General features: G+C 44.5%; 1 protein-coding gene across 6 annotated transcripts in view; it reads left to right on the top strand.

The window, feature by feature from the left end:
* Positions 1-20,217, top strand: part of ABCG31 (pleiotropic drug resistance 3) — a 52,401-nt gene that overhangs the window by 18,204 nt on the left and 13,980 nt on the right. Inside the window, exons 9-14 of one of the 6 annotated variants that reach the window (XM_087375714.1) lie at positions 9,346-9,449; positions 9,613-9,769; positions 9,888-9,986; positions 10,128-10,282; positions 10,381-10,713; positions 10,798-11,088. In XM_087375714.1, the coding sequence (XP_087231840.1) occupies positions 9,346-9,449; positions 9,613-9,769; positions 9,888-9,986; positions 10,128-10,282; positions 10,381-10,713; positions 10,798-11,088 (1,139 nt within the window). Of the gene's footprint in view, positions 1-9,345; positions 9,450-9,612; positions 9,770-9,887; positions 9,987-10,087; positions 10,283-10,380; positions 10,714-10,797; positions 11,089-20,217 lie in introns of all 6 variants that reach the window. The other 5 variants (XM_087375717.1, XM_087375719.1, XM_087375715.1 and 2 more) reach the window with 5 other exon arrangements.

The raw sequence follows: 20,217 nt of genomic DNA on the forward strand, positions 1-20,217 counted from the left end.
GAGCTCATTAGTGTTCGAGTCGGCCTTTCCACCCCGATTGACGATGGCTCTGCCTTCAGCCAATCCTCGCCCGCTTCCACCGGTCGTGAAAACCATCACCTTTTCAAAAGATGAGTTGCAGTAGCTCAAAAAGGATACAGAGCAGGAGAGCTCGACATCACTCTTTGCTCGCATCCATGGGTCCCACCCTTTCAGGTTACAGTGGATCCTCGCTGCTCTACCTAGACACCTCATAGGGCACTTCACAGATGTTCATCTACTTGGGCGAGGTTTCTTCCAGATTGTTATTGACTTCTCAGAGGTAACAGATACAGTGCTTCAGGCTAGCCCGTTAGCATTGAGCTCCAAGAGGATTTTTTAAACCCCTTTTTCATTGGGGTTTGATCCTGTCAAGGAGGATAGCCGGACGACATCACTCTTCATCTGATTTCGCGGCCTTCTTCAGGTGTACCATTGACTTCTACATTCCATTGGAGCTACCTTTGGGGTGGTTACTAAGATCCCCCCTCTCCCTGAGATGCCTTCTTCAGCACCAGAGGCAGTCAGGTCCGATGGGGTACCGCGTATTAGGGTCATTGTCTCTGACCCTAATATCTCGGATGACCACATTATGCTTCAACGTCCAGATGGCTCCTTCTTCAGACAGAGAGTCAAGATTGCAGCAGGCAGATAGGATCAGTGTAGGCTTTGCAGGACCCTTGGGTACTTTGCTAGAGATTGCGCAAGGAAAAGAAAGAAGAAAAGACTTAAAAGATCCACGGATGTGTTAGGAAATGGAGTCAATTTGAGTGACTTTTAGTGTGTTCTAGAGTAGTACTATACTACTTTATATCCTAGAGTGCCATGTGTCACTATGGGACTTATCCCATATACATTTGACACTTAGAGTGTGTGTGCCTATCCTATAAAGGCATTGTACTTTCATTGTTATTTTCATCAAGCCTCATGCCTTTCTTGATCATGTAAGTACTTTGCTTAGTTGTATATTTCTTTCTCGCATTATTTCATTTCCTTTATACTTTCCTAGTCTTGCTTTTCCTTTCCATTCCATTCCATGTCTTGCATCTTCATATGGTATCAGAGCTAGACTATCTTCCAAGAGGTTGAGGTAAGAGATTGAGAACATTGAAGCCTCTCTCCCTCATTCCCCTTGGAGGAATGGCTTCTCCAATTCCATCTAGAGCTCTCTTCTCCATGCCATGATCTGCCACCTCTCTTCTCCTTCCTTTAGCTACATCTTTCTATGACCTGCGGACGATGTGATGCTTCTATCCGGATCTAGAAGCAGAATCATGGCTTTGTATCTTCAGCAAAGTTATAGAGGACCTTGAGTACTACAAATTTTGTTCTTACATCATTGCAATCTGAGTTTTTTGTGAAAAGTTGCAGCCCTTGCAAGAAGTGACAAAATTTGTTTCTGCACGCGAATTTTGTTCTAGAGCTCAATGATTTGACAGCCCAAGCATGATGCAGCCAGCTCAACGTAGAGCTGTCCATTCTCTTCATCGTTGACCTCTGCTCCAGCTTGCCATTTGCTCCTTCGGCCTCTGACATTCTCTTGGAGCTGCTGCCCACAAGTTGGTGCCCATATTCTGCCCACCATTTCTTACTCTCCTACATCTCCATTGTGCCCGCCATCATTTTTTTTTCCTTTTGCCCACCATTTCTCCCATTTCTTCCTCAGCCCTCCATTTCTCCCTCAGCTCTCTTGTGCCCTTCATTCTATCCATCACTCTTCTCTCTCCTAGCTGTCAACTTTATGGGTTCACTTTCCACCAACTCTCTCCTTGTAGACAAATTCAAGGGGGATGGATTTCCCACATGGCAAAAAAAAGTGCAACTCCTTCTCATGAAGAAGGATGTTTGGGATGCCATCGAAGATGATGAAGCACTTGAGGCATCAACGGAGCTTCAAACACGAAAGATTTGGAAGCAACACAATTCGAGGGCCATCGCAATCATCGGGCTTTGCCCAGATGATTTTTTTGATTCATCACATCGACTTCAAGTCCAAGGCAAAGGAGATTTGGGCACGCCTTGAGAATATATTTGGTAACAAGATCACCAATTCCAAGGTATTTCTAAAAATGCAATTTTATAAGCTAAAAATGGAAGAGTCTCATACTTTGAGTGCGCATATAGCAAAAATTCAATCTTTAGTTCAACAACTCTCCAATTTGAAATGTTGCCCAGATGACGAGGACAAAATGGCTGTTCCAGTAGTCCCTCACCTTTCCTCCATGGGGGGGTGTTAGGAAATGGAGTCAATTTGAGTGACTTTTAGTGTGTTCTAGAGTAGTACTATACTACTTTATATCCTAGAGTGCCATGTGTCACTATGAGACTTATCCCATATACATTTGACACTTAGAGTGTGTGTGCCTATCCTATAAAGGTATTGTACTTTCATTGTTATTTTCATCAAGCCTCATGCCTTTCTTGATCATGTAAGTGCTTTGCTTAGTTGTATATTTCTTTCTCGCATTATTTCATTTCCATTATGCTTTCCTAGTCTTGCTTTTCCTTTTGATTCCATTCGATGTCTTGCATCTTCAGGGTGCGCCTCATAGCTTCACCCTACCTAGACCTTCCCAACGACTAGCTCCTACCACTTCACGCGCTACTAGACCTTCAACTTCACAGCCAGGACTGCTAGCCTCTCATCCTGGCACTTCTACAGTGCAGCCAAGACCATCAGCCTCTCATCCCGGTACTTCTTTAGCACGGATAGGACAGTCAGTACGTCCTGTTTCGATCATCCCTCGTTGGGTGCCTGTCAGAGTTGGGGAGCCAGTTCCACCTCAGGCTACCATTGATGGCGCCACGGACCTGTTAGATATCAATGTTCCACTCTCATGTAACTACGCGGGAACCAGCTAACTCTCCTTGTAAGCCCCCCATATGAGGAGAATGCATTTGAGTAGCTCGGTTATCCGGTAGGTCCTGGTTTGGACACCAGATGGGGGCCATGTGTGGCCGGATGGCTGGACGGAGTTGGCACACTGCCAACAAGGCTACATGCAAGTGCGAAAAGGCATCCCATGACTGACCGCACTGAGGGTAGACGAAGCATTTCTCGGGGCAGCCCACCACTCTCGGGTTGCGGGGCCCGTTTGGAGTCTCAGATGATCCCGGATGGCTATGGGCCGCCGTAGGTTAGTTGCTCTATTTTATGCCACGGTTCTATCGTGTGGTCGGTGGCCTATTTTGGGACCGACCCCCAGTCGACCGTTTTGGACGGATTGGGTTGGTCACCTAATTGGGTCTAACCGACTACGACTAATGGCTATATAAGAGCAAGCCCGTGAAGCTCATTTCATCACTGGCTACAGCAACCCTGATTCCTTAGCATCCAGCCTCCGTCTTCTACTGTTTCTGGCACGCCATCGAAGCTTCTCTCACAGGAGCGCACGGCTGGGAGGCAGCGCCATTTATTGTATCAATTCTACAGTAATCAAATTTTTGATTCTCCATACTATCTGTTTTCTCTCTTGCGTACGAGATCCTGTTATCTATTGAGCACAGACGTTGTATTGTTTTCTTATAGGACCCGTCTCTTCAAGCAGGAGACATTCCTGTTCTGGTTCCACGTGCAGATGAGACTGCTCCTACCCCTTCAGGTATTCATGTGTAGGAGCGCTCACCTAGGGAGATCCTCTCGGTAGAGACCCGTGCCTTACTTGAGAACAATGCCAAAGTCATGGCCGAGGTCATGCAAATTCAGACCAAGGTCATGTAGCATGCTAAGTTCTTGTCTACATCTAACAGAGGTAAGGGATTATTGGTTCCACTCCTCCTTTCGCAGGGCTCCTTCGCACTCCTGCACCAGAGGTACTTCGAAGGAATTCATTTTTCGTTCTGGCAGACTTTCCTGAGTTTGAGGCAGAGGAGGAGTTTGTACCCTCTATGCTCGGGGAGCACATCTTTCAGATATCTATGGACTGATTTTCACCCTCAACAGGTGTGGGTGTGCTATCCTCAGTTGAATTCCCTCCTCAACTTTTCACAGGAGAGGGTTTTCTCCACTACTAGGTCGGGCAGGATCTTCCATCCATCCTCCTCCTCTCGCAGATGAGGATTGTTAGTTAGAACGTTCAGGGCCTCGGGGATGTACCTCACCGCCGCCATAGGCAACTTCATCTAGGTGTTACTAGGGGACCCATGGATATTCTAATGATTCAGGAACACAAATTGGATCTCAAGGATAAGCTTCTTTCAGACCATACTTTTTGGTCACCCGCCTTGGGCACCAGGGGAGGTACTTGCATCTCTGTTTCTTCTTCTATACTCCCCTTAGTGATTGGACACATGATCATAGTCCCTTCCAGAGCTCACTAGATTACACTTTTGATTGGTGGGCATAAGGTTGGTCTTTTAAACCTTTATGCACCAAATTCTAGAGGGGATCATGTTCCTTTTTTGGAAGGACCTGCTCTCTTGGTCACATATTGCAGATGCTTGGATTATAGGGAGCGATTTCAACATGGTTGAAATGCCCTCAGACAAAAGGGTGGTAGGAAAGGTGGTATTCACTCCCTAGAGAGAGCAACTTGGGATGCCTTCCTTTTTCAGTACAGTGGCAGGGATGCTTGGCACGATGATGCTTTTCACACTCAGCCACATTCTCTCATGTTTTCTTGGTCGAACAGGAGATTGCAGATGCCTCTACACGCACGGATTGTTATGTGGATGATTGGGCTCTTGACAGAGGTAGTACTGTGTGCATTGCAGCTGGGGTGTCCACTTCAGATCATTTTCCAGTTGTTCTGATGGTCACAGATTCTCATGTGAGGGGCCGCTCTGCCAGTGTTAGGATTTCAGATGCCTTTTATGCAGAGGAGGCCTTACAGAGACAGGGTTGAGGACCTAGGTATCTCATATGTAGGATGGGTAGCTTTCTCCTTCAAACTTAGCCGCAGCCCTCTCTTATATTAGTGACTTTTATCTTTCAGTTGCTCGTATCAGGAGGGGTGAGATCCTCAGGCGTGAGATAGGTATCCGCCAACAGTTGGCTGCCCTCCAGATGGAGGATTAGAAGAGGCCTACAGATGCTTGGATTTAGGAGCGCCTTGCTGCAGCAAGGGCTCAGCAGCAGTCGCTTTCAGATTAGAGAGCAGAGTATGCCTTTCATGCCAGAGAGTCATTTTGGACTTAGATGGGCGGTAGGGTCAACAAGCAGTTCTTCTCTACTCTTGTCCCAGACATAGTAGGGAGAGCGTTTCACAGCTTGTTGACTCATGCGGAGTTCTTCAGACACATCCAGATGCCGTCTTGCAGGTTGCCACCGATTTCTATGCCTCCCTTCTTATAGCAGATCCTGACACTCAGGCCATAGATGATGCTAGAGTGGTTATTTAGTAACACTTACCTGGATTGTATATAAAGCCAAAGTGAGTCAAAAATGAGTGTACTAGGTGTCTAGGGGGTGTTTTATAGTCTATGAGTCCTAGACATGCCATGTGTCATATTGGGAGTTATCCCATATACACTATGGCTTTCTAGAGTCTAGTGTCACCCTATATAGTGTTGTACTTATCTTGAGTCTTAAGATATCAGTCAACATCAAGCTATCAATACATTGTGAGTATTTTGGTTATTGCCTTGCACTTGTACTTTTCTTCCTTTCCATTTTGCCTTTCATTATGGTTTCCATATTTCCATTCGTTCCTAGCTAGCTACCATGTCTCATCATATGGTATCAAAGTCTTCCTTCCTCCTTGCTTCTCCATAATTAAGGCGCATCGACCCTTGGTCAAAGCTCCTTAATTATGATCAAGAGTGTTGACTCTGGTCAACCAGAGAATAAATATATATTTTTATATTTGTTATGTGTGCACATGTGTTCAGTGGGGATGCCCACCGTGACTAGAACTAGTCCATAATGTGTTGTTTGCATGCAAAGCACTAACAATTAATGGGTGCCATGGTGGTGTGCTTTAATTAATTGTTGCAGATACTAGGAAGAGTTATTTTCCTAAGCGCTACGGGAGCCTAATCAAAGTCTAGGAGGCGGTTCGCATGACCAAGTGCTTCGAAGACTCCAGATTTGCCCTTAGTGGCATGTAATTAGGAAAGTAATGTAGAAATTGACAAGTGGCTTGTTGCCAAGAAAGGGAGCCTCAGAGCTCATGTAATGATTCATTCATTCACGTTCTGGATTTTGTATCAGGAAGCTCTACGCTAAACTCTTGTAACAGATTCTCTCTTCAAGAAATAAAATACCTTCGGGGGGGTCCAACCCGACATGTAGGTCCTAGCTGTGTGTAGAGAGAGAGAGAGAGAGCTCTTATGAGTGTTTCTGCTAACATGGGCACCAAAACATATCAAATTCCCGTAACATCCAAGAACGTGTTGACTCAGGAAAATATTAAAAAAACCATTCATGACTTGACTTTACATGACTCCAAAAACATTTCACTTGACCACACACTGGACACCCTTGCTCTGGACAACCACATTGCATTTCATCATTTCCCAAAAGTCCCCGTAGAAGTATCTACCATCTCAAGAAAATATCTACATCAGTGTAGAGTCTTTTATGAGAGTGTCCATAGCTCAAAGCCACCACCAACTAGCTATGTACATAGCTATGCACCTACCCATCAGCATGCAACAAGTGAAAAACATATTTACATTTTTATCCACACAATGGCTGTTTTTTTGGATGCCACTCCACAGACACTGACATCATTTAGGTAGGCATTGGATTTGTTTTGTATTGTAGTAGGTGCACACATTAATTGGAACAAATCCAATGGCTTTTGGATCAGTGATGATGAGGATACTCTAGACTGGGGGAATGACATAGGGTTCACTTGGATTCAGAGGGGAGTCTCTGTTAGATATTTGGGATGCTAGGTTGGGGTGTGCATCTGTCTTTGGCACAGTAGTTTGCTCCCATGTTAGAGAGTATCAGGAGGAAACTCATCTTTTGGAGTTCAGCCAGACTTGACCTTGCATCCAGAGTTTTGGTTGTGAACCAAGTATTATTGGCCACTGTCTGGTTCGTTTGCTCATGTTGGTGTAGATCTAGAGGTTGTATCGCTCAGCTCATGAGACCTATCTGGAACTTCCTATGAAGCAGTTTAGATGGCTCCTCAAATGTTGTAGCCAAGGTGGCTTGGAAGACCCTCATTCTCCCCAGAGGAGAAGGAGGTCTCAATATTATTGACCCGAACTTGCAGTGTGTGGCCTTGCTCTGCAAGTTCGTAGTACGCGGATTGATGCCTGGATAGGAGCCTTGGAAAGATTTTTTCTCATGCAGCATTACTTCTTGTACGCCATCTCATGGGGGAGATTGGATGGACAGCAGCAGATGGATCTTTACTTCAACCCATCTCAAATCTCCCCCTTCCCCACTCATGGCTGCTATTCTGAAAGCATGGGGCTGCTTCAGAAATACGCTTCGTAGAGTTTCACCCACCTCTCATTAAGAAATTCACAAGCAGCCAGTCATGTGGAATGACTCAATTTTGGATGACCATGGTAGGCCACTTGGAGTGCCACATTATATGCAGTGATCTAGATGGGAGAGGGGACTTGCTTCTACAATAGGCACCTGGCAGGCCTTTATGAGACTTCCAGAGGATTAGAGACTTATAGCAGTTGGCCACCTCAGAGGGAGTGCAATCAGGATACAGCAGATACAGGCAGCCATTCCGTCAGAGTGGATTGACACAGATGACATGATGACCACAGAGTCCACTTGGTGGGGAGCGTTTTCAGGGACGGGCATTCCGTTACAGATTATTGCCCTGCAAGATGCACATGAGGACACCCTAGTCTTTGATGTTTAGTCTCAAGAGGCAGACTTATCAGATCTTCTGATGATATTCTTTTGGAGGTTGCCTTTCAGCCTACCAGGATTGCAGGTTTCATGGAGTGGGGTAGGGACTCACAGTGGTATCTTGACCCTGATCCTCTTCTCCTTGCGCTGGGGTCTTGGAGACTCTAGTTATATGGTGGATCCCCTATTAGGTTCTTACAGTAGGACCCAAGGGAGTGGGAATGGATTGATGAGGGGCACCAAGAGAAGAGCTTCCCTTTCTTTCGCTTTACTATTAGAAATGCCCGGAGATTTCAACTTAGCAGTAGAGGTTGGAGGCCCTCTAGAGCACCTCATTGGGATAGTTTTCAGATTTCTGCAATTGTGCGGAAAAACTTTCGGCGTAGGCTCTGAAAATCCCTTAGGAATAGAAACATCACTCTTTTCTTTTGGCTTTCTATTTATGGAGGATTGCAGTGAACCTGTGGATATCCAGGTTCGGGGCTGACCCTACTTGTCCTCGTTTGCACATTGCAGTTGAGTCAGTACAGCATTGCCTTTGGGATTGCAGACAGGCGAGGACAATTTGGAAAGGTGTTGCTAGGATTTTCAGTATCTTTCATACAGCACCTTTCTATATGACCTAGGGTTCAGTGGTTTGGCTATCTCTCATTGGCCCTCAGGTGTTTTTTGAGGGAAATGATCCAGATCTAGCGCTCATTAGACACGTCTTAGGAGATTCTGGCTAGCATTGCAGCTTGGCATATTTGGAGAGCCAAGTGTATAGAGGCTATGGAGGGTATCTAGATTCACTCTTCCCAAGCTATGGCCAATATTTGGGCTGACACAGTACACACTCTGATGGCCATATGGGCGAGCATGCAGCGATCCTCCACAGCAGTCACTGCCAGGAGAGTTACTTTTTTCAGAGTTTGGAGAGGATCTCCTTTCCTCTATGAGTCTCCCTCAAGGTTGAGATGGCATTTTCAGCCTCCGCCTTGGTTTTTAATTATCTCATTTTGAGCTGTTTTTTCCTCATGCATTGCATGATGTACTCCCGCATTTGACCTTGCTCTTGCGGTTTTCATTCATACTTCATCCACTACATCAGAAAAAAAGGGGGAGAAGTGAACAAAAAAAAACACAAAAAATACTGAGCACAAGCATAAACATGTGGAAAAGGAAAACTGGAGGAAGTACAAAGAAACCTAGTAATATTTAATCTTTTATATGAAGAAGAATGCGAGCATACATGCACAAGTAAGGGAAATACATAAGAGCAGAAATGAAATGACAAATACCTTAAAAATCACAGACAAGGAAACTCGAATCGGTATCAAGCAAAAAAACTAAGATGATGAAAAACAAGAAAAGATGTCTGCACAAGATCAATAAATGAGCATGTACAATCAGTAAACATACAGGGAATCTAATAAAAGATAGCAGTAGCAGGGAAAGGGGAATGAGCATGCAAGGGGAGGAAAAGAACCAGTAAGGTCATAGAAGTAAAGTTATTGTTGTGCAATCAACCTTGTCTCTTTTATCCTCATTGGTTATGATATTGGATTTTCTGTTAACAGACAGCATCCGTCCATGGTGGATTTGGGCATTCTGGATATCTCCTCTCTCTTATGCACAGAATGCAATAGCAGTCAATGAGTTTCTCGCCCCACGGTGGGATAAGGTCATGATTCTACAAGGAACAAAAAATTGTAGCCCTGAAATTTAGCAATTATACTAAAGGAAGTTTTGATAGATGATGAAGTAATTGTTGTTATTCTACAATAAAATCACTTCTACATGTTGTGGTCTGATTATTATGTTGTGTTTCTATCTCTGGAATATAGTTGAGTCCAAACGGAAATCAAGCTCTTTATCTGAACATTCTTGAATCCCGAGGACTGCAAAAAGAAGGATATTGGTACTGGGTTGCTGCTGGTGTACTTGTTGGGTACATATTCTTATTCAATTTTTTAGTGACATTCACCCTCCGCTATCTTAACCGTAAGCTACATCTCTAATTTTTCATGTACAGTTCATTTTAATACTTAGACTTTGTGTGAGTCTGTTTTAATCATGCAGCGAAGACCTCCATTGTCTAAAACTTTCATTGGGCATGCAGCCTTGGGAAAGCCTCAGGCTGTGATCTCTAAGGAAAAGGTAAATAACAAAGAAGAAGTTAACATCCAGCCTGGAACAGAGTACACATTCATTGCTAAGGGTGAGATTAGTGACTCCAGAAATCCTGACATAAACAAAGAAAAGTTGTTGTTTCTCTATAAAAATCCAATAGAACAGGATAATGTTTAGAAAACTCATCAGACTATGCATTTCGTCATTATTCTGAACTCTTTTTCTGCAGCAAATATCCTGCACAATGGGCAAAACCAACCTCCTGTGGATGTATATCCACTGCAATCCAACAGGAAGGATGGTACAAGGGCATCCCTGACATTACCCTTTCAACCTCTATCCTTAACCTTCCATAATGTTTGCTACTATGTTGATATACCTCCAGTAAGTTATCCAATTTTTGCTCTTTACCTTTTGAAATGGAGCATAGAACATAGATCTTTCCCAAGAGTTGAGGTATAAATTTTTTATATTTTGTTCAGGAGCTGAGAGGTGGAGACGTGAGACTTGATAGGTTGCAGCTACTACAAAATGTTAGTGGTGCTTTTAGGCCAGGTGTACTCACAGCCCTTGTGGGTGTCAGTGGTGCTGGAAAGACTACGTTGATGGATGTGCTTGCTGGAAGAAAGACAGGTGGATATGTTGAGGGCGATATACGAATATCAGGATATCCTAAAAGGCAATGGACTTTTGCCCGTGTGTCAGGCTACGTTGAGCAAACAGATATCCATTCTCCACAGCTTACAGTCCATGAATCTCTGATATACTCTTCCTGGCTAAGGCTATCAACAGCAGTTGACGGTCACATGTGCCAGGTGAGCACCTCTACACTTTTGTATTTCTTGGAACCTAAATTATCCTGAGCAATGTAACAATAATATATGTGTCTGATATTTCAGGCCTTTGTGGAAGAGGTGATGCAGCTGGTTGAGCTGGATTCTCTTAAATATGCATTAGTTGGACTTCCAGGTACCAGTGGCCTTTCAACTGAACAAAGGAAACGTCTAACCATTGCTGTGGAACTTGTTGCCAACCCATCCATAATTTTCATGGATGAGCCAACTTCGGGATTGGATGCTCGAGCAGCAGCCATTGTCATGCGCACTGTTCGAAATACAGTCGACACGGGGAGAACTGTTGTCTGCACCATCCACCAGCCAAGTATTGACATTTTTGAGTCCTTTGATGAGGTATGTACCATGAAAATTTATGAAAATATAGATACTGCATGTACTTAAGTAGGAAACACAAAACATCCTTGCTAGTACACATAATTAATGGCTTTGGAATATCTGCTTTGAAAGGATCTTTGGTACCATGATCTCACGCATTGCTTATAAGGCTGGCAAATTCTGGATTTATGTGGCCAGCACAGATGTGGTTGAACCACTTACTTTTGAAGATGATCATGGTCAGACCATTTGGATAGTGCCATTTAGAAGAATACAATGCAATCATAAAAAATTGGTACTTGGAACTTGGTAGATCTTCCAGAAGGGAAGAATGGACTCATTGGAATGTTTTTGAAACAAATGTTAAAACTCCTTTCCTTTATGGAGATTTGACTAAGAAGGTTTATGTCAAGCAAACCCAAGGTTTTGAAGTACCAGGATAGGAACTTAAGGTATGCTGTCGAAGCAAGCACCACGGCTTGGTATCATCAGATACTTGCCTATTTTTTGTCTAAGGGCTTTCAAAGTGATCCCCCTGAAATACATCCTTATCCGGATGTTGATGATATACTCTCAAAGGAAATAATGAGGATTTAATTGCAGGAATACAGACAGATTTGACTTTCAAATTTGATATGACAAAATTTGGGCTTATTACATTATTTCTTGGGTATTGAATACTGGCAGCAAGATGATGGTATATTCATATCTCAAATAAAATAAGCCAAGGAGATCCTTAAGAAATGTATGTAAGCCAGTAAACTCCACTTAAGTCTCATTGGAAGAGCAGGATGGAGGCTACAGGTTACCAAAGTTAGTGCTATATTTGCAAGCAATTCTAGCACCTTGCTCACGATTTCCCTAGGAGGACTAGACACACCAAGAGATGCCCAAGACACTCCCTTTTCCCCTCACCCCTCACCTTTAGGACACTCCCTCTTTCCCAAATCCTCCTCATCCAAGCCAGATGAACACAAAGTGTGGTTGCAATGCTCTAATTGACCTAAGTCTTGTAGATCTTTGTGCATAACATTGACTTCAAGTCCATAGACAAACAAATTTAGGAAAAGATCCAAGCTGCAACTCAATGTGATTTTATGAGTGAGTGTGTTGTGTCTATAATGATACTCTGTCTAGATAGTCCCAAAATGAATGTACTCATTTATTATACGCCTTGTTTTATAAAAGGCTCCATATGATCTTATATCCCAGCTAACTAGGAGCTAGTGGGGTGACTAAGTACTGACCTCATTACCTCGTCTCATCCTAATAGGAGAGACAACCATTACATTGGAGGTGCAGATGGAGAGTCTAATGGAACTAGATAGGAGGCATGCTAGGCTAGGCTAGATAGCAAACATAATTAAATGGAAATGGAAAGCAAAGGAAAAGGAAATGCTAGAAAGAAATGAACAACCAAAGGAAAGTACTTACATAACCAAAGAGGCTTGAGGCTTGATTCAGGATATAGGCAATTCAAGAACGCAAAGGTCATTCTAATGATCAGGCATTCACAGCTTCAGACAGAAGCAGAGGCAAAGGCAGAGGTAGAGGTAGATCATATCAGAAAAGTGGTCATCATCAGCAAAGCCAGAATCAGCATCAACATCATCCTCAGTAACATCATAATCAACAAAGAGGAAATCATTCCAACCGAGGAAGATTTCAAGGACGAGGAAATGCATCCACCAGCGTGTCAAACATCCAATGCAACTACTGTCACAAGTTTGGACACTATGAAAGAGATTGCCACAAGAAGCAGTACAACCAAGGCGGTCAGTCCAGCAACAATCGAGGCAATTTTCGCGGGGCAAAGGAAATCATCGTGGTGGACATTCTAGTCATGGTCATTTTGCAAATGAACATGGAAATATATTTCTTGCAAGCGAGGAAATGCATCAGACTGATACAATGTACCTAGACTCTGATTTCAATCCCAAAGAGGATTACAGTTATCAAGTCGACCAAGTGGAATAGGATCCTTGGTACATCGACAGCGGTGCATCATCTCACATGACAAATCATCAAGAATGGAAACCATTAGAAGGATAGAAGAATGTCATCTACACAGCAGACAATACACCAAATCCAGTCCAAGGGAGAGGTGTTATCCCTATGAACAATTTCACTAGTACGAAAGGATTGGTGAAAGATGTGCTCTACGTTTCGAAGCTCAGCAAGAACCTCTTGTCAATAGGTCAAATGACAGAACACAATTATCGAGTCATCTGCAACGGAGATGAATGCACTATCAGAGACAAATCCAAAAGATGTCAACTAGTAGCAAAAGGTGTCAAGGAAGGGCGCTTATACAAAATGCTAGCTATAGTACCAAATAAGCATGCCATGTCAGCTCAACTGCAATAGATGCCACTACTTGCAAAATGGCACAAGAGATATGGTCATGTTAATTTCAAGTACTTGTTAGATCTCAGGAATTAGAATATGGAAATTGGGATTTCGAAGCTACAGTTTCTTGGAAAAGTTTGCGAAGCATGCTGCTTCGGCGATCTTGAACTATGCAATGACGGTCTAGAACTAGACATGGCTCCCATGCTAACTCAGAGGCAAGTGAGCATGGCTCAGAGGCTAGTGAGCATGGTGTAGACTCAAAGGCTCAACTAGTATGGCTCAAAGGCTCATCATGCAGCATGGATATATGACCAACTTAGAGGTCTAGGAGTGTTGGAACATGAGGTCCAATATAATCTAGAAAGCATGAAAACAAAACAGGAGACAAGCTATGGAGGCATGAAGACATGACAGACATGATGAAGAAACTAAACTACTCAGTTAAGTCTCAAGCTCAATTAGGTTATAAGATGGAAGCTTGTACTCATAGAGAGGCTTGATAACTAGCTGGTGTAATTTATTCATGATAGAAGTGAAGTACAAAAGATACAAAGTCACCCAACTATATGGGATAATAGAAAAGTGCCACATGGCAGCGCACACACTAACTACTACAAAACTAGCACTCTAGGTGCCTATAGAAGAGGCAGTTCCTTAATATTCCCAACAAATCCCCCCTCAAGGAAATGCCTCATATTGTTAAGGATAAATCATAGGCTTATGGTCTCTCATGCAGTAGGACATCCTTGGATAGGTACAGAATATGGGATATCCCAGAATTAGCTCAAAACATCATAGATACCTTTGAGAGGTTCGCACTGACAAGAAAATAAGATAGCTTTGCATACTCATAATGGCTGCAAAAGGTTCACAGAGTCCTTTTTGGAAACCTAATCTAGGCAGGGCACCCTAGGAACGAAATCCAAATTTCAGGAACCAAATAGAAGCTCTAGCTTCGTTCCACAATACAGGTGCACTGGAACCAAAATTCAGGTGATGAATAACTCGATCAGTCAAGGTTGAACCAATGAGGGAAAGAGATTTGTCGTTGAGATGTTCCCAAGTTATAATTTCCACTTCATCATCAGAGGACAATTGCTTGTCTTTTCCTCTTACCAAATTCCATACTCCTTTGATGAGAAGAAGCCTCAGCTTGTTTTTCAAGATGAGAAAGTTCTGACCAGAAATTTTTTCCTTAGTAGCAGATTGAGAAGACTCCACAAAATCTGAATATAGAACCTCAAGAACTGAAAAAGAGGTTAGTTCATAGCACCTTGTTTTGGTCTCCTCAAATGTAGCCGTGAAGGAAGTCTGCAGTAGCTATAATCTTTTGGGAAAACCTTAGCCACAAAAACACCGCAATGAAAATGTTCATCATCAAACTATTTTAGCAGTGACTTATCAAGAAACGTTATGGCGAATCGTTCTAGAAACAAACTGCCTCTAGTCTTTAATCAATACGTTGCAATCTCTTGGCAAAACATCTTTCTAGTTGCAAGAGAAGATCTCCCAGATGTCTCCTAGCAATACTCGCTGAAGGAAACCTCCATGAGCCAATACACAATCGAAGCAGGAAACAATATACAATCCTCCTAGATTGAGACAGATTTTGAAGCAGATCGCTTGTTCCTCAAGGAGAAAAGTGTGCTGAGAACGGGTTTGATGTCGTGTATAAAGAAAGACAGAAATGAGCAAGTAAAACGATGTCCAACCACCACAAAGAAATGACATCAAAGAAACAAAACGACAGCCTTTTTGTTCAGAAATGGCGGCACTTGAGCTGGTTTGTGCTCCTGTTGAAGAGTGGCTTGCTGAATATTGGCAAGTTTAGAGCTGATAAATGGCAGCATAGGGCAGTACCACAGTGTGGACGGAAACAACATGCTCAAAGCATGACCACAACGGTGGTGGCCATTCTTCCTCAAAGTGACGATAGCAGCTGCTTCAGAGTAGGTTCAGAACAGATTCAACACCAAGATATACATAGAAACAATAAGGGTAGAGTTTCCAAGAAAGAAGCAGCACATGATCAACCATCTTCACAAATCAATCTCTTTCGTGATGCAATCGATCACAGAGGCTTGGTGCAAGCAGCAGTGGCAGCATTGCAGCTCCATGAGAGGTGTGGGCATTTGATAGGGGTAACCTAGCTCTGATACCACATGTTGGAACCTAAGGTCCAATCTAATCTAGAAAGCATGAAAACTAAACAGGAGACAAACTATGGAGGCATGAAGACAATGACAGACATGATGAAGAAACTAAACTACTCTGTCAACTCTCAAGCTCAACTAGGGTACAAGATGGAAGCTTGTACTCATAGAGAGGCTTGATAACTAGATGGTGTAATTTATTCATGATTGAGACCTCACTTATATAGAAGTGAAGTACAAAAGATACAAAGCCACCCAACTATATGGGATAATAGAAAAGTGCCACATGGCAATACACACACAAACTACTACAAACTAGCACTCTCAGTGTGCCTATAGAAGAGGCAATTTCTTGATATTCCCAACAAGGAGACCAATGCACCAACATTATGGAACTCACATGCCAGGCCTAATAAATAGACCTATCAAAGCCAATACATGGCTCCCACAGTACATCCCCCCCTGGCTCCATAGACTAATGAGGGACATGGAGCCACACACCATAGAAAACCCATACATCAGTTTAAGAGGACTATCCAAGGCAGAGAACCATTATGGACACAACACACATGATTTATTGCATTCATTTTTGGGAAACATCCATAGGGCAGAGTACCCAAATATAACACGCTTAGAAAATAAATGGATCATCATCTCCATCTTCCTCTGGAGGGAGAGAGAGAGCAGTGAGAGCATGAACTTGTGCCGGAGGGGCATCATCTTCATCATCACTAGTGGGGACTGCAACCCAACTGGCATGTTTGCTTTTTGGCAAGCTTCTGGTAGAATCTGTCCTCCGTATGACTAAGCTTGTTACAAAAGGTGCACTTGAGAGGCTTGAATGGCTTTGTCTTTCCATGTGCTGGTGGAGGCTTGGGTTTCCATTTGCTGGTGGAGGCAAGAGTCTCTGTAATATCTGAAGAAGAGATCCGAGATTCTTTGTTTTGGCGATCTTTTTCGAGAAGAAGAGTCACCATATCATCAAAGATAGTTGTGGCAAGCCTAAGTATTTCAAGAGTGTGCTCAAAACGAGAGACTCCTTCCATACTCTTCATGCGGACAGCCATTTTGTCCTCGTCGTCTGGGGAACAATTCAGGCTGGAAAGTTGTTGAACAAGAGATTGCATTTTGGCTAAATGTGCACTCAAGGTATCACTATCCTCCATTTTCAAAATTTAAAAATTGCAACTTCAAGAAACCCTTGGAGTTTGTGATTTTGTTACCAAAAAGATTCTCGAGATGTGCCCATATCGCCTTGGCCATTGATTTGAAGTTGATGTGATGAATCAAAGTATCATTGAGGCAAAGTCCGATAATAGCAATAGCTTTTGAGTTGTGTTGTTTCCATGTCTGGAGTTGTTGAGGATCCATTGTGGAAGCGTCATCCTCAATAACATCCCATACATTTTCTTTCATGAGGAGTAGCTGCACCTTAGTTTGCCAAGTGGGGAATCCTTCCCCTTGAACTTCTCCATGAGCAATGAGGTTGAAGAAAGAGAATTCATTGTTTACCTTGGGAAATGGAAACAGTCTTCAATCATACGAGGAATGTACCAGGCTGTTTCAACACTTTAGAAGCGAGAAAAGGGATGAAATATGAGGCATAGTTAGCAGCATGCTGGAGCATATTTTGAGGGCGGGAGCAGCAGCAGAAGACGGCATCAGATGGCACACATTTTGAGGGCAAATGGCGGGGCAGAAACAGGCTGAGAATGGCAAGCAGTAGCAGGCAGCAGTGCAGGGAAAATGAGGTAGAATTAGAGGCAGAAGCTGGTGCATATTTCGAGGGCATTAGGTGGCACAAATGGCAAGGATTTTGAGGCTGTTGGCGAGGGCAGTAAGCAGCATAAGTAATCATGGGCAGCACCCACATGTTGATGTAGATCAGCTCCAACAGCTCCATGGAGAGGCTAAGGTAAAGAGAAGCTCTCCAAGAAGAAAGAAATAGGGAGAAAGGAGGGAATGGAAGGGAGTTCAATCAGGGAGGTGTCTGAGGGGAGGGGTTCCTATCCTTCCGGAAGTGTTACCGGAGGCCAAAGGCTGCTGGCGTGAGAAGCATGAGTGTTGCAATGATCTAATGCAACGGATCGCGCGGAGTGCACCGTGCAGTGGTGTGTGGGTGTCGTAGGCTGTACTGTAGTGAACAAAGACGTACAATTGCACTATGCTAAATGACAATCACATGAGAACTCCACAACATAAGCATAAGAAGAAATCTCGTCATACACAAGTGAACAATCCCCATATCGGAAAGAGATAGGAAGACGTGACCAAGATGGCCAAAGTACATATCATTGGACCAGCATCTACAAGTCACAAGTCGCAAGTCACAAGGACACACAGGTCTATCCCCATAGTAGATAGAGGGGTACACACAGGTCTCTCCACACACTCTCCTTGGCGAGCTCGTAGCTCCAACCTCTATCTCCTCACACTCTTCTCTCTTCCACTCCAATGCCGAATACTAAATGCTGAATGCTGAATGTCCCATCCCCTCTCCACCTTCTCCTTCATTCTCATCCCTCGCCTTGGAGGGTCCCTTCTCCGCTAAGAATCTCCCCCTTTGTCCCTATTGGTCATCCTCCTATCTCCTTAGCTATTGAGGATAGCCATTGCACCGCTGGCTCTCTTGATGTCTACGGCGAACTTCCTGACTCCCTGACTTGCCAGCCTCTTCTAGTCAAGATGGTGTAAGAGTTCAGCTCGTCCCTTCGTATCAGTGCCACAGACCAGTGTGGCCTCTATGACAGTAAAAGAGACTACCGCAGTGTCGACACAGGCAATGTGCTCTCTTCCATTACAATGAGCCCTGTTCGTCACTATGGATGGCTAGCCATGGACGACCCCTACATGGACCTCACAACCAGCATCATCGCCTGCCCAATTGGAGGCATGTGGACGTTATCTAATTCAGTTGTCGTAGCAATGGACAACTCAACAGGCCCTTCAGTCTATCCTCCCCTTCCCTTCCCCTCTCTCCTACCCTCTCTTTCTCCTTCTTCCTGCGCCCGCGTTCAAGGCGTCCTGGGCAGTAGTTTCACGGATGGAGCTTTTTCAGTGTTGGAATCGGCCTTTTCACATCGATTGGCGAATGGATCCCCATTCAGCCAGTCTCCGTCCACTTCCACCGGCCACGAGAACCGTCATTTTTTCAGAAGACGAGTTGCAGCAGCTCAAGAAAGATGTGGAATTAGAGGGCTCCACATCACTTTTCGCCCGCATCTTTGGGTCACACCCTTCCAGATCACAGGCTAGAGACTGGATGCTGGCGGCGTTACCAGGAGACCTCGCCCCACACCTCAGGGATATTCGACTTTTGGGATGTGGATTCTTCCAAGTGGTTTTTGACTCCCACGAGTCCACTGCCCTTATTCTCACAGCTAATCCCCTGGCTTTGGGTTCGAGGAGGATCTTTCTTTTACCCTACACCTTGGGCTTCGATCCTCAGTCGAGGAGGACAGGCAGGTCACATCACTGTTCATTAGATTTCCTAGTCTTCCTCAGGTCTACCATCGACTGCTTGCCACTATCGGAGCCACATTCAGAGTGGTCATTGAGATCCCCTCCCTTCCTAGCATGCCTGCTTCCTCGGTAGAGGTAGTCAGTGCAGACGAGGTGCCTCGTGTTAGGGTCATTGTCTCTAACCCTAACATCTCAGATGACCACATTATGCTTCAGCGTCCAGACGGCTCTCTCTTTCGACAGAGAGTCAAGATTTCAGGTAGACAGGACCAGTGCAGGATTTGCAGGACCCTTGGGCACTTTGCTAGAGAATGCCCAAGGAAGAGAAAAAGACCCAAGAGGTCTTTTAGTGTGGCTCCTTCACGTACTACCACGTCTGCACCTCCCTAGCACCCTGTACCACACACTCCAGGACCACCAAGAGCAACAGGGCGCCCTGCTTCACGCACCCCAGGACCACCAGGGGCAGCAGGGTGCCCAATGCCCGCAGCACACCCAGTACCACGATGGAGAGCTATCAGAGTGGCTCCCTTACCTTAGGAGGAGACTTTTGATCCTGTTCAAATAGACGCCTTCCAGACTCCAGAGGTGGATGTTGCTGCAGCCCCAGACACTACAGTTCCACATCAGGAGGGGCCTTTAGATCCACCAGCCCCAATCACTTTGGTTTCTAACCCCTTGGTTTCTAACCACGAGGGGGCTATAGGTACTTCTTTCCTGCAGACTGTTCCTGCCACACTCAAGACAATCGAGAAAGTGCAGGCGCAGATGAGGGCTCCTGATTCCTCTTCACCCCAGTTCTGCTGATAGAGGCCTGGCAGGTCCTTTACCTCCATCTTCCACGAGTGCAAGTCTTCTTCGCACTCCTCAGCCAGACTTGCTTATCAGGAATTCTTTTTCGGCACTGGCAGATTCGACGACTTTCATGGATGATGAGGAGTTTGTGCCCTCCACCTTAGGGGTCCCGGTCATTGGGATTCCTTCTGACAGGGCCTCCCTTTCAGTAGGTGTGGGGATCCTCTCACCTGTTGAGTTTCCTCCCCTCAGCAGGAGTGTTTCGGCCCAGGGGAAGCTAGTCTCCTCTACTAGGTCGGGTAAGCCTTTCCATCTAGCATCCTCCTGTCGATGAGGATAGCCAGCTGGAACATACAGGGTCTAGGCGGAGTTTCACACCGTCGCC

This window comes from Dipteris shenzhenensis, chromosome 6 (assembly GCF_047967505.1).
Source record: "Dipteris shenzhenensis isolate YYH24624 ecotype China chromosome 6, Dip_SZ_1.0, whole genome shotgun sequence".
NCBI lineage: Eukaryota > Viridiplantae > Streptophyta > Polypodiopsida > Gleicheniales > Dipteridaceae > Dipteris > Dipteris shenzhenensis.